At 37.1% G+C, this 14,796-nt stretch overlaps 1 protein-coding gene across 3 annotated transcripts in view; it reads right to left on the bottom strand.

Annotated features, from left to right (window-relative positions):
* TMEM38B (transmembrane protein 38B) overlaps positions 1–14,796 on the bottom strand; it is a 78,453-nt gene that overhangs the window by 32,250 nt on the left and 31,407 nt on the right. For all 3 annotated transcript variants that reach the window (XR_001895692.3, XM_003911405.4, XM_021927300.2), the window contains one exon: positions 14,463–14,550. Coding sequence is in view for 2 of the 3 variants with exons in the window: in XM_003911405.4 (XP_003911454.1) it covers positions 14,463–14,550 (88 nt within the window). In the remaining variant the exon portion in view is untranslated. The remainder of the gene's footprint in view (positions 1–14,462; positions 14,551–14,796) is intronic.

Genomic DNA, 14,796 nt, shown 5'->3' with positions numbered 1-14,796 from the left:
ATAGTTAAAGAAGCTGCACAGAAACTACCAGTGTGCCCACTCAGAATAAGAGCCACCATACCCTGTCCAATTGGTACATACAGGTGAAAGCCTTTCCCTATGAAAACCACTATGTAAAGTTTGGAAGAGGTGATTGTTCCACCAGATGTGCAGATATAAATGCTGGGTAGGACACACAAAATATAAAAAAGCAAGGAAATGTGACACCACAAAAGAAACACAGTAATTCTCCAGTAACTGACCCCAAAGAAATGAAAAGTTATAAACTGCCTAAAAAAGAATTCAAAATAATGATCTTAAGGAAACTCAGTGAGACACAAGAGAATACAGACAGATAATTCAACAAAACCAGGAAAATGATTAGAGATCTGAATGAGAAACTCAACGGAGACAGAAATCATTTAAAAACAACCAATCAAAACTCCTGAAGCTGAAGAATCCAATGAATGAAATTTAAAAAAAAAAAATAGAGCTTCAACAGCAGATTAGAAAAGTAGAAAAAGAATTTGTGACTTCAGAACAAGTTTTTGAAATCAGCCAGTCAAGAGAAAAAAAGGAAAAAGAATGAAAAAGAGTAAAGAAAGCCTATGGGACTTATGGGACACCATCTGGCAAACAAATTTTCACATTATGAAAGCCACGGAAGCAGAAGAGACAGTAAAAGGACAGAAAGCTTATTTAATAAAATAATCCACATATGTAATCCCAGCATTCTGGAAGGCCAAAATGAGAGGGTCGCTTGAGGCCAGGAGTTCAGGACAAGCCAGGGCAACACAGTGAGACCCTATCTCTACCAAAAACAAATGTGTTTTAGTTAGCCAGGCATGGTGGAACAATCTCTAATACCAGCTATTTTTGAGAGGCTGAGGTGGGGAAGATCATTTGACCCAAGGAGTTCAAGGTTGCAGTGAGCTATGTCCAAGACGCTGCACTCCAGCTTGGGCAACAGGGCAAGACTCTGTCTCTAAAAAAAAATTTTTTTAATAAATCAAATTTGCTGAAAACTTCCCAAGTCTTAGTTGAAACACTGATATCCAGATCCAGGAAGCTCAAAAGTCCCCAAACAGGTTCAACCCAAAGACATCTTTACCAAGATGCATAATCACCAAATTGTCAAAAGTAAAAGGCAAGGAGAAAATTCTAAAAACATCAAGAGAAAACTGACATGTCACATACAAGGGAATCTCCATTAGATAATCAGTAGACTTCTCAACAGAAATCTTACAGGTCAAGAGAAAATGGGATGATATATTCAGACAGCTGAAAGAAAACAAGTGTCAGCCAAAAATACTATACCCAGCAAAGCTATTCTTCAGATATTAAGGTTACATAAAGACCTTCCCAGATAAGAAAAAGCTGAGGGAATTCATCACCACTAGACCAGCCTTACAAGAAATGCTCACGAGTGCCACAACTGAAAGCAAAGGGACAACAATTACTATCAAGAAAGTATGTGAAAGTATATAATTCACCAGTAGATAACTTCAAAATCAAACTCAGAATACCATAGTGCTGTAATGGTGCTATATAAATCTTTCAATCTTCTAGTATAAACATAAAAAACCAAAATGGTCAAAAACAGCTATAATTCAAAGTTAAGGAACACACAAAAGATAAAGTAAATTAAGGCAACAAAAATATAAATGAACAATAGGGAAAATATCTAGAGTACTTTTATGTGAGTAAAGTTAAGCTGTTACCAGCTTGAAATAGTCTGCTTTAACTACAAGATTCTTAAAGTCAGCCCAATGGTAACCACACAAAAAAAATACAGTGAATATGCAAATTAGAAAGAGAAATGAAATAAACCTAGGTAAATAACAAGAGGAAGAAAGGAACAAAGGATCTACAAAACAAACAGAAAACAATTAACAAAATGGCAGGAGAAAAGTCCTTTCCTAGGATGAACGTAAACGGATTAAATTCCCTAAAAAAGATATATAATGGTTGAACTGATTTAAAAAAAAAAAAAAGATCCAACTATATATGCTGTCTACAAGGAACTCACTTTAGCTTTAAGGATGCACACAAACTGAAAGTAAAGGAATGAAAAATATATTCCATGCAAATGATAACCAAAAAAGAGCAGAGGTGAGTATACATACAGCAGATAAAACAGACGTCAAGTCAAAAACTTTCAGAAAAGACAAAGAGGGTCAGTATTTAATGGCAAAAAAGTCCATTCATCAAGAGAACATAATAATTGTAAATATGCATGTGCACAACATTGGACGAACTAAATATACGAAGCAAATATTAATAGACAGGAAGGGATGAAACAGCAATACAATAATAAACATCTATAGAATGTTCCATCCAACAACAGCAAAATACACATTCTTCTCTAGTGCACATGAAACATTCTTCAGGATAGACCACATGTTAGGCTGCAAAACAAGTCCTAACAAATGTAATAACATTAAAATCACATCGTGTCATTTTGATCACAACAGTATCAAACTAGAAATCAACAACAGGAACAATTTTGGAAAATTCAAAAATACGTGAAAATTACACAGGATGCTCCAGGGCAACCAATGGGTCAAAGAAGAAATCAAAAAGGGAATTTAAAAATATTATGAAACAAATGATAGTGGAAACAAAACATACCAATACTTACATGATGCAGCAAAAGTGGGTCTAAGAGGGAAGTTTATAGCAATAAATATCCACATTAAAAAAGAAATATTTCAAATAAATAACTAACATTATGTATCAAGGAAATAAAAAAAGAACAAAGAAAACCGAAAATTAGCACTAGGAAGGAAAAAATACAGAAATAAATCAAATAGAAAAAACATAGGGTAAAAAAATCAATCAAACTGAGTTAGTTTTTTGAAAATCTAAACAAAATTGACAAATGCTTAGCTACACTAAGCAAAAAAAGATAGAAGACTTAAATAAAATCAGAAATAAAGGTAGAGACATTTCAACAGACACCAAAGAAATAAAAATAATAATAAGCGACTACTATGAACAATTACATGCCAACAAACTGGATAACCTAGAGTAAGCGAATAAATTCCTAAAAAATATAACCAACCAAGATTAAAGCAGGAAGAAGTAGAAAGCCTGCACAGGTCAATTACAAACAGAGACTGGAATATAAACTTAAAGTCTCCCAAGGGACTAAAAAGCCCAGAACTAGATGGCTTCACAGCTGACTTCTACCAACTTTCAAAAAAGAATTAATACCAGTATTTCTTAAACTCTTCCAAGGAAATAGAGCTAGAGGGAATGTGCCTAACACATTTTCAGAGGCCAACATCAGCTCATGCCTAATCCAAAGACGCCACAAAAAAAAAAAAAAAAAAAAGAAAGAAAGAAAAAGAAAACTACAGGCCAATCTCTCTGATGTAAAAAATATTAGTAAATCGAATTCAAATAGCCAAGATAGGAGAACTACCTAAGTGTACATCAACAGATGGCTGTTTGTGTTACTATAAAGAAATACATGAGGCCCAGAGCTGAGCAGAACTAACAGAAATCTACAGTACTCTCCACCCCAAATCAAGAGAATATATATTCTTCTCAGCACCATATAGCACTTATCCTAAAATTGACCACATAATTGGAAGTAAAACACTCCTCAGCAAATGTAAAAGAACAGAAATCACAACAAACTGCCTCTCAGACCACAGTGCAATCAAATTAGAACTCAGGATTAAGACACTCACTGAAAATCGCACAACTACATGGAGACGGAACAACCTGCTCCTGAATGACTACTGGGTAAATAATGAAATGAAGGCAGAAATAAAAATGTTCTTTGAACAGTCCATGCTCATGGATAGGAAGAATCAATATTGTGAAAATGGCCATACGGCCCGAGGTAATTTATAGATTCAATCTATAATTTATATATCAAGCTACCAATGACTTTCTTCACAAAATTCGAAAAAACGATTTGAACGTTCGTATGGAACCAAAAAAGAGCCCACATTGCCAAGACAGTCCTAAGCAAAAAGAACAAAGCTGGAGGCATCAAGCTACCTGACTTCAAACTATACTACAAGGTTACAGTAACCAAAACAGCATGGTACTGGTACCAAAACAGAGATATAGACCAATGGAACAGAACAGAGGCCTCAGAAATAACACCACACAGCTACAACCATCTGATCTTTGACAAATCTGACAAAAACAAGAAATGGGGAAAGGATTCCCTGTTTAATAAATGGTGCTGGGAAAACTAACTAGCTATATGTAGAAAGCTGAAACTGGATCCCTTCCTTACACCTTATACAAAAATTAATTCAAGATGGATTAAAGACTGAAATGTTAGACCTAAAACCATAAAAACCTTATAAGAAAACCTAGGCAATATCATCCAGGACATAGGTATGGGCATAGACTTCATGACTAAAACACCAAAAGCAATGGCAACAAAACCCAAAATAAACACATGGGATCTAATTAAACTAAAGAGCCTCTGCACAGCAAAAGAAACTACCATCAGAGTGAACAGGCAACCTACAGAATGGGAGAAAATGTTTGCAATCTACCAATCTGACAAAGGGCTAATATCCAGAATCTACAAAGCACTTAAACAAATTTACAAGAAAAAAATCAAACAACCCCATCAAAAAGTGGGCAAAGGATATGAACAGACACTTCTCAAAAGAAGACATTTCTGCACCCAACAAACACATGAAAAAATGCTCATCATCAATGGTCATCAGAGAAATGCAAATCAAAACCACAATGAGATACCATCTCAAACCAGTTAGAATGGGGATCATTAAAAAGTCAGGAAACAACAGGTGCTGGAGAGGATGTGGAGAAATAGGAACACTTTAACACTGTTGGTGGGAGTGCAAACTAGTTCAACCATTGTGGAAGACAGTGTGACGATTCATCAAGGATCTAGAACTAGAAATACCATTTGACCCAGCCATCCCACTACTGGGTATATACCCAAAGGATTATAAATCATGCTACTATAAAGACACATGCACATATATGTTTATTGCGGCACTATTCACAATAGCAAAGACTTGGAACCAACCCAAATGTCCATCAATAACAGACTGGATAAAGAAAATGTGGCACATACACACCATGGAATACTATGCAGCCATAAAAGAGTATGAGTTCATGTCCTTTGTAGGGACATGGACGAAGCTGGAAACCATCATTCTGAGCAAGCTATTGCAAGGACAGAAAACCAAACACCACATGTTCTCACTCATAGGTGGGAACTGAACAATGAGAACACTTGGACACAGGGCAGGGAACATCACACACTGGGGCCTGTCGTGGGGACGGGGGAGGGATAGTATTAAGAGAAAAACCTAATGTAAATGATGAGTTAATGGGTGCAGCACACCAACATGACACATGTATACATATGTAACAAACCTCAACGTTGTGCACATGTACCCTAGAACTTAAAGTATGATAATAAAAAATAAAAAAGATGTTCTTTGAAAACAATGAGAACAAAGCTACAATTTACCAGAATCTCTGGGGCACATTTAAAGTAGTTTGTAGAGGGAAATGTAGAGCACTAAATGCCCACAAGAGAAAGCAGGAAAGATCTAAAATCAACACCCTAACATCGCAATTAAAAGAACTAGAGAAGCAAGAGCAAACAAATTCAAAAGCTAGCAGAAGGCAAAAAATAACTAAGATCAGAGCAGAACTGAAGAAGATAGAGACACAAAAAATCAATGAATCCAGGAGCTGTTTTTTCTTTAAAGATAACAAAATAGACCGCTAGCAAGACTAATAAAGAAGAAAAGAGAGAAGAATCAAATAGACGAAATAAAAAATGATAAAGGGGATATCAACACCGATCCCACAGAAATAGAAATTACCATCAGAGAATACTATAAACACCTCTACCTAAATAAACTAGAATTTCTAGAAGAAATAGATAAATTCCTGGACACATACACCCTCCCAAGACTAAACCAGGAAGAAGTTGAATCTCTGAATAGACCAATAACAGGTTCTGAAATTGAGGCAATAATTAATAGGCTACTAACCAAAAAAAGCCCAGGACCAGACAGATTCACAGCTGAATTCTACTGGAAGTACAAACAGGAGCTAGTACCATTTCTTCTGAAACTATTCCAATCAATAGAAAAAGAGGGAATACTCTCTAACTCATTTTATGAGGCCAGCATCATCCTGATACCAAAGCCTGGCAGAGACACAACAAAAAAAAAGAGACTTTCAGGCCAGTATCCCTGATGAACACTGATGCAAAAATCGTCAATAAAATACTGGCAAATCGAATCCAGCAGCACATCAAAAAGTTTATCCACCACGATCAAGTTGGCTTCATCCCTGGGATGTAAGGCTGGTTCAACATATGCAAATCAATAAACGTAATCCATCACATAAACAGAGCCAACGACCAAAACCACGTGATTATCTCAATAGATGCAGAAAAGGCCTTAGACAAAATTCAACTAACTTTCATGCTAAAAACTCTCAATAAACTAGGTATTGTTGAAACGTATCTCAAAATAACAAGAGCTATTTATGACAAACCCACAGCCAGTATCATACTGAATGGGCAAAAACTGGAAGCATTCCCTTTGAAAACCTGCACAAGACAAGGATGCCCTCTCTCACCACTCCTATTCAACATAGTTATTGGAAGCTCTGGCCAGGGCAAAGAGGCAAGAGAAAGAAATAAAGCGTATTCAAATAGGAAGAGAGGAAGTCAAACTGTCTCTGTTTGCAGATGACATGATTGTATATTTAGAAAACCCCATCTTCTCAGTCCAAAATCTCCTTAAGCTGATAAGCAACTTCAGCAAAGTCTCAGGATACAAAACCAATGTGCAAAAATCACAAGCATTCCTACACACCAAGAACAGACAGACAGAGAGCCAAATCATGAATGAACTCCCATTCACAATTACTACAAAGAGAATAAAATACCTAAGAATCCAACTTACAAGGGATGTGAAGGACCTCTTTAAGGAGAACTACAAACCACTACTCAACAAAATAAAAGAGGACACAAACAAATGGAAGAACATTCCATGCTCATGGATAGGCAGAATCAATATCGTGAAAATGGCCATACTGCCCAAGGTAATTTATAGATTCAATGCTATCCCCATCAAGCTACCACTGACTTTCTTCACAGAGTTGGAAAAAACTACTTTAAAGTTTATATAGAACCAAAAAAAGGGCCTGTATAGCCGAGACAATCTTAAGCAAAAAGAACAAAGCTGGAGGCATCAAGCTACCTGACTTCAAACTATACTATAAGGCTACAGTATGGTACTGGTGCCAAAACAGAGAGATAGACCAATGGAACAGAACAGAGGCCTCAGAAATAACACCACACAGCTACAACCATCTGATCTTTGACAAACCTTACAAAAAAAAGCAATGGGGAAAGAATTCCCTATTTAATAAATGGTGCTGGGAAAACTGGCTAGCCATAAGTAGAAAGCTGAAACTGCATCCCTTCCTTACTCCTTATACAAAAATTAATTCAAGATGGATTAAAGACTGAAATGTTAGACCTAAAACCATAAAAACCCTAGAAGAAAACCTAGGCAATATCATCCAGGACATAGGCATGGGCAAAGACTTCATGACTAAAACACCAACAGCAATGGCAACAAAACCCAAAATAAACACATGGGATCTAATTAAACTAAAGAGCCTCTGCATAGCAAAAGAAACCACCATCAGAGTGAACAGGCAACCTACAGAATGGGAGAAAATGTTTGCAATCTACCAATCTGACAAAGGGCTAATATCCAGAATCTACAAAGAACTTAAACAATTGTACAAGAAAAAAGCAAACAACCACATCAAAAAGTGGGCAAAGGATATGAACAGACGCTTCTCAAAAGAAGACATTTAGGCAGCCAACAGACACATGAAAAAATGCTCATCATCACTGGTCATCAGAGAAATGCAAATCAAAACCACAATGAGATACCATCTCACACCACTTAGAACAGCAATCATTAAGAAGTCAGGAAACAACAGATGCTGGAGAGGATGTGGAGAAATAGGAATACTTTTACACTGTTGGTGGGAATGTAAACTAGTTCAACCATTGTGGAAGACAGTGTGGTGATTCCTCAAGGATCTAGAACTAGAAATACCATTTCACCCAGCCATCCCATTACTGGGTATATACCCAAAGGATTATAAATCATGCTACTATAAAGATACATGCACACATTTGTTTATTGCAGCACTATTCACAATAGCAAAGACTTGGAACCAACCCAAATGTCCATCAATAATAGACTGGATAAAGAAAATGTGGCACATATGCACCATGGAATACTAGACAGCCATAAAAAAGGATGAATTCATGTCTTTACAGGGACATGGATGAAGCTGTAAGCCATTATTTTCAGCAAACTATCACGAGAACAGAAAACCAAACACTGTATGTTCTCACTCATAAGTAGAAGTTGAACAATGAGAACACATGGACACCGGGAGGGAAGCTTCACACACCAGGGCCTGTTGGGGGTTGGGGGGCTGGGGGAGAAATAGCGTTAGGAGAAATACCTAATGTAAATGACAAGTTGATAGGTGCAGCAAACCAACATGGCACATGTATACCTATGTAACAAACCTGCATGTTGTACACATGTACCCTAGAACTTAAAGTATAATATCAATAATTTTTTAAAAAAGAAATACATGAGGCTTGGCAATTTATAAAGAAAAGTGGCTTAATTGGCTCACAGTTCTGCAGGAGGTAAAAGCGTAGCACCAAAATCTGTCCAGCTTCTAGTGAGAACCTTAGGAAACTCACAACCATGGCAGAAGACAAAAAGGGAGCACATCACATGGTGAGACTGGGAACAAGAGAACAAGGAGGGAAAGGAACCAGACTTTTAAACAACTAGATCTTGTGAGAACTCAGTGAACAAGAACTCACTTATCACAAGAGGATGGTGCTAAATCATTCATGAGGGATCCGCCCCCGTGATCCAATCACCTCCCACCAGCCCCCACCTCCAACACTGGGAATCACATTTCAACATGAGAGCTGGAGGAGACAAAGACCAAACCATATCAACGGATGAATGGATAAAGAAACTGTGATATATACAGGTTGAGCACCCCTAATCCAAAAATCTGAAATTCTAAATCTTCTAAAATACAAAACTTTAGGAGTACCAACATGATCAAAAGAAATACTCATTGGAACATTTTGGTCTTCAGGTTTTTGAATTTGGGACGCTCAACCAAGTAAGTATATAATACAAATATTCCAAAATCCAAAAATATCTGAAATCCACAACACTTCTGGTCCCAACCACTTCAAATAAGAGATAGTCACCTTGTATATACAATGGAATACTAGTTAGCCTTATAAAGGGAGATCCTGCCATTTGCCACAACATGGATGAATCTAGAGGACACTATGCTGAATGAAATAAATCAGACACAGAAAGAAAATTACTGCATGATCTCACTTATACATGGGATCTCGGGGAAAGAAAAGTCAAATATACAAGGACAGAGAATAAAACAGCAATTACCAATGGGCAGGGTTGGGGGAGGAAATGCAAAATATAGGTCAATGGATACAAAGGAGCACACATGTACGATGAACAAGTCTAAAGATCTAATGTATAACACAAGGACTACAGCTAATTATAGTGTAATGTATTCAGGATTTTTGTTAAATGGGTAGACTTTTAACAAAGTCTATGTATGGCTGCTCTTGCTGCATACATAAAAATGAGAAACTACGTGAGATGATGGATATGAAGCAGTACAATGTTCTCAGTAGTCTATGAAAAATTGAAAATATAATTGCTGGTACAACCAGTAAAAATAATAATTCAAAGAGGTATAGCTAATAAGCCAAAAAGTAAATTAAAGTGGAATTCCTACAAATATTATCTTGGAATCAAGAGAAGGCAAAAAGAAGGACTAGAGGAAACAATAAATAATAAAATCATAGACTTAAATGCAACCATATCCATAATTACGTTATTTGAATATAACTTATATATAGTCATATATTTTATTACCCCAAGTTACAAATTAATTGGACTAAACCCTCCAATTAAAAGGTAGAGATTGCAACAGCCTCCCATAGTACTAGGATTACAGACATGAGCCACTGTACCTGGCCTCTTTCTATTACTTATTTATTTATTTTTTAAGTGAACCGTAAAACAGCCTCAGTCAGATCCTTCAGGAAATATTCCAGAAGAAGGCACTGTTATTATAGGAGACGAAAGCTCCATGTGCATTATTGCCCCTAAGACCTTCAAGTGGGACAAGATGTGGAGGTGGAAGATGATGATATGGATGATCCTGACCCTGTGTAGGCCGAGGCTAATGTGTGTGTTTGTGTCTTCATTTTTAACAAAAAAAGCTTAAACAGTAAAAAACAAATCTTAAAAATAGAAAAACACTTATAGAATAAGAATACAAAGAAAGAAAATACTTTTTTACAACTGTATAATGTGTTTGTGTTTAAGCTAAGTGTTACTACGAAAGCTTCAAAAAGTTTTTAAAAATTTAAAGTTTATCAAGTAAAAATATTAGTTAGGTAGAAGGAATAAGATCTAGTATTTGGTAGCATAATAGTACAATATAGTTAGCAATAATTTATTGTACGTTTCAAAATAACTAAAAGAGTGGAATCAGAATGTTCCTAATACAAAGAAATGATAAATGCTTGAAGTGATGGATATCCCAATTACCCTGACGTCATTACACATTGTATGCCTGGCTGAAAATATCACATGTACCCCATAAATATGTACAATTATGTATCCATAATACTTAAAAATAAAAAATTTTAAAAATAAGTAAAGGGAATGTTTTAAAAAAGAAAAAAGTTACCGTAAGACAAGGTTAGTTTATTAATAAAGAAAAAATTTTTCTATACATTTAGTGTTGCCTAAGTGTACAGTGTTTATAAAGTCTACAGTAGTGTATACTAATGTCCTAGGTCTTCACTTACCATTTGCTCAATGGCTCACAGAGAGCAACTTCCAGTCCTGCCACCTTCATTCTTGGTAAGTACCCTATACAGGTGTATCATTTTTTATCTTTCAGACCATATTTTTATCACACCTTTTCTGTTTAGATATATTTAGATACACAAATACCTACCACTATGTTACAACTGTCAATAGTATTCACTACAGTAACATGCTGTAAAGGTTTGTAGCCTAAGAGAAATGGGCTAAACCATATAGCCTAGGTGTGTAGTAGGCTATACCATCTAGGTTTGTGTAAGTACACTTGATAACATTCACACAATGATGAAATGACACATTTCTTAGAACATATCTCCATTGTTAAGCAACACATGACTATATACATAAGCACAAACCATCATAATGAACCAGTGATCTACCTCACTTGACCCAGTTGTTGATAATTCATATAGTCACCTAGTATGTATTATCTACTATGTGCTAGGTGCTTGGGACACAAGAGCATTCAAAAGAGACAAAAATCTCTGTCCCTGGCATTTTACATTCTTTGAAAGGTGGGGAGAGGAGCCAAGGGGAGGGGAGAATAAATATAATGATTAAGTAAATTATATAACACGTTAGAAGGTGATAAATGTAGAAAAAAGTAAAATAGAAGGCGGTGTTGCAATTTTAAGCAGGGTAGTCTTCACTGAGAAGGAAGCATTGAGAAAATACTTTGAGCAAAGTAGATAAGGGAGTTAGCCATCTAAGAAAAATCATTCTAGGTAGTGATAAAAGCTAGTGCTAAACCAGACCACACTTGACTTGCTCAAGCATGGAGTAAAGCGAGCAAGGGAGATAATACCAAGAGATGAAATCAAAGCAAACTGGAAAGGAGGAAAGGCACATTTGGAGGGCCTCATAGGCCATTTGGAGGAGTCAATGCAAGGTTTCTGAACAAAGTAGAAACATAATTTCATTTTGGTTATAAAAGCCCAAAAAAATGTTTTATGGAAGGTGCTTCAAGGCATATAATCAAAATGAGAAAAATCTCCCCTGAATATCAAGAATATCTTATTTATAACTTATCATTAATCAAAGCCTCCTTTGTTCTATTTCTAAACTATTTCATTCAAATTTAAAGGGGTATTTTCCAAGTTAAATATCCCGAAATTTGTTAGTTCACACAAATGTACTTCATCACTCGTACTGCCTTTAGACCTTCTTTTTTTTTTTTTTTTTTAGACAGAGTCTTGCTCTGTCACCCAGGCTGGAACACAGTGGTACGATCTTGGCTCACTGCAACCTCCACCTCCCAGGTTCAAGTGATTCTCATGCCTCAGCCTCCTGAGTAGCTGGGATTATAGGTATATGCCATCATGCCCAGTAAGTTTTTGTATTTTTAGTAGAGACGGGGTTTCACCATGTTGCCCAGGTTGGTATCGAACTCCTGAGCTCAGGCGATCTGCCTGCCTCGGCGTCCCAAAGTGCTAGGATTACAGGCATGTGCCACTGTGCCCAGCTCTCAACCTTCATTTTTAATTAATTATAATCTATTTTTAATCCAATTTAAATTAGAAAACGAGCTTATTTTTACATGAAGTCTTTCCTCACCTTGCTTCTTATAGCCACCATTCTCTAAGTCTTTTCCTTCTTGAATTATGGGAACAGTAACTATATTTCTCTACTTCATTTTTAGGTACATCAGAAACATATCTGTGACTTATTTAAGACTGAGTCTGGGCCAGGCGCAGTGGCTCAAGCCTACAATCCCAGCACTTTGGGAGGTCAAGGTGGGTGGATCACCTGAGGGCAGGAGTTTGAGGTCAGCCTGGCCAACATGGTGAAACCCTATCTCTACTAAAAATACAAAAATTAGCTGGGCGTAGTGGGGCACGCCCGTAATCCCAGCTACTTAGGAGGCTGAGGCAGGAGAACTGCTTGAACCTGGGTGGCGGAGGTTGCAGTGAGCCAAGACCATGCCATTGCACTCTGGCCTGGCATGTGAAACTCCGACTCAAAAAACAAAAAAGACTGAGTCCAGCCTGGCACAGTGGCTCATGCCTGTAATCCCTGACCCTTGGGAGGCCAAGGAAGGAAGATCACTTGAGGCAAAAGTTAAGACCAGCCTAGGCAACATAGCAAGACCCCATCTCTACAAAAATAAAAATAATGGCTGGGTATGGTGCTTCACATCTGTAATCCCAGCACTTTTGGAGGCCAAGGTACAAGGATCGTTTGAGCCCAGGAATTCAAGAGCAGCCAAGGCAACATAGTGAGATGAGACCCTGTATCCACAGAAATTTTAAAAAGTAGCAAGGCATGGTGGCAGATGCCTGTAGTCCCAACTTCTCAGGAGGCTGAGATGGAAGGATCACTTGAACCTAAGAGATCAAGACTGCAGTGACATACCACTGCACTCCAGCCTGGGTGACAAAATAAGACCCTGTCTCAAAAAAAAAAAAAAATACAAATACAAAAATTAGCCAGGCATGATAGCACACACCTGTAGTCCCAACTAGTAATACTTGGGAGGCTGAAGTGGGAGGATTGTTGGAGCCTAAGAGGTCTAGGCTGCAGTCAGCTATGACTACACGATTGCACTCCAGCCTGAACAACAGAAAGAGAATCTGTCTCTTTAAAAAATTAATAAATAAGACTAAGTCAGTGTCTTCAGAGAACAGATTATCTTAAATAGATGCAAAAGGCAGTCTGTATCACACAATGGGTTATTTCTATAATCTTTCTCTTATTTTTATCTGTAATTAAGCCCAACTGACATTTTTTAAAGCCACTCAAAGGGCTTTATAACGTATTGATTTGATCCCACAAACTTGACATTTTACTATCAGAACTATGTATATAGCCTGAAATCTGGATGATGTCATAGTCATTAATGAAAATGCCAAGAGCCTATCACCTATTCATTTCCATCCAGAGAAGTCTATTCCTACATAGCTTTCACTTCATAAATATATACTCTTCCCACAATTCTACAATTATCTAGAGGTTTTTGTTTGGTTTTGTTTTCTAAAGAGAGAAACCCACAGAGAAGGAAAACATATATTTTAAACTACATTTGAGAAAGCAGACTTTTTAAAAGAATAAAATTTGCTAGTTCTCTTCCCATTATCATTACTATTTATTTTTTCAGCTATATTCCACCCACATTTAAAGTCCCTAAAATGTTCTTAAAAAGAAATTTGGTGGCCGGGCGCGGTGGCTCACGCCTGTAAACCCAGCACTTTGGGAGGCTGAGACGGGCCGATCACGAGGTCAGGAGATTGAGCCCACCCTGGCTAACACGGTGAAATCCCTTCTCTACTGAAAATACAAAAAAATTAGCCGGGTGCGGTGGTGGGCGCCTGTAGTCCCAGCTATTCCGGAGGCTGAGGCAGAAGAATGGCGTGAACCCCGGAGGCGGAGCTTGCAGTGAGTGGAAATCGCGCCACTAAACTCCAGCCTGGGCGACAGAGCGAGACTCCGTCTCAAAAAAATAAAAAATAAAAAAAAGAAATTTGGTAAGATCTAAGGATAAACATCTAGGTCTCAGTATAATTTATACCAACTTACTATGACATCTTCAGCCATTCATCACCTTCTGGTTTCCAATCTCCTTTTACCAACCTCTCAAAATTCGTTATAATGATACCACCTGCACCTAAAAATATGAAAATAAAACAAAAACATTTAGCCAGATTTTCTTGAAAAACATATTTAAAGGGAGCCATAATTCTATCACCTGATAAAAAAATTCCAAGAGGATTCCCAAAATATAATTCTTGGGAAGAAGAAAAAAGTTGCCTTGTATATTTAGGGTACCAAAACAACTGCAATTCTTCTCTTTCACCAGCATGGCAAGTGTCTATTGTACTGTAATTAAGGTTAAAACTGGGGCCTTGGGCAC

This window comes from Papio anubis, chromosome 13, assembly GCF_008728515.1.
Source record: "Papio anubis isolate 15944 chromosome 13, Panubis1.0, whole genome shotgun sequence".
NCBI lineage: Eukaryota > Metazoa > Chordata > Mammalia > Primates > Cercopithecidae > Papio > Papio anubis.
Note: the sequence above shows the minus strand (reverse complement) of the source record. Positions and strands in the feature narration are given on the sequence as shown.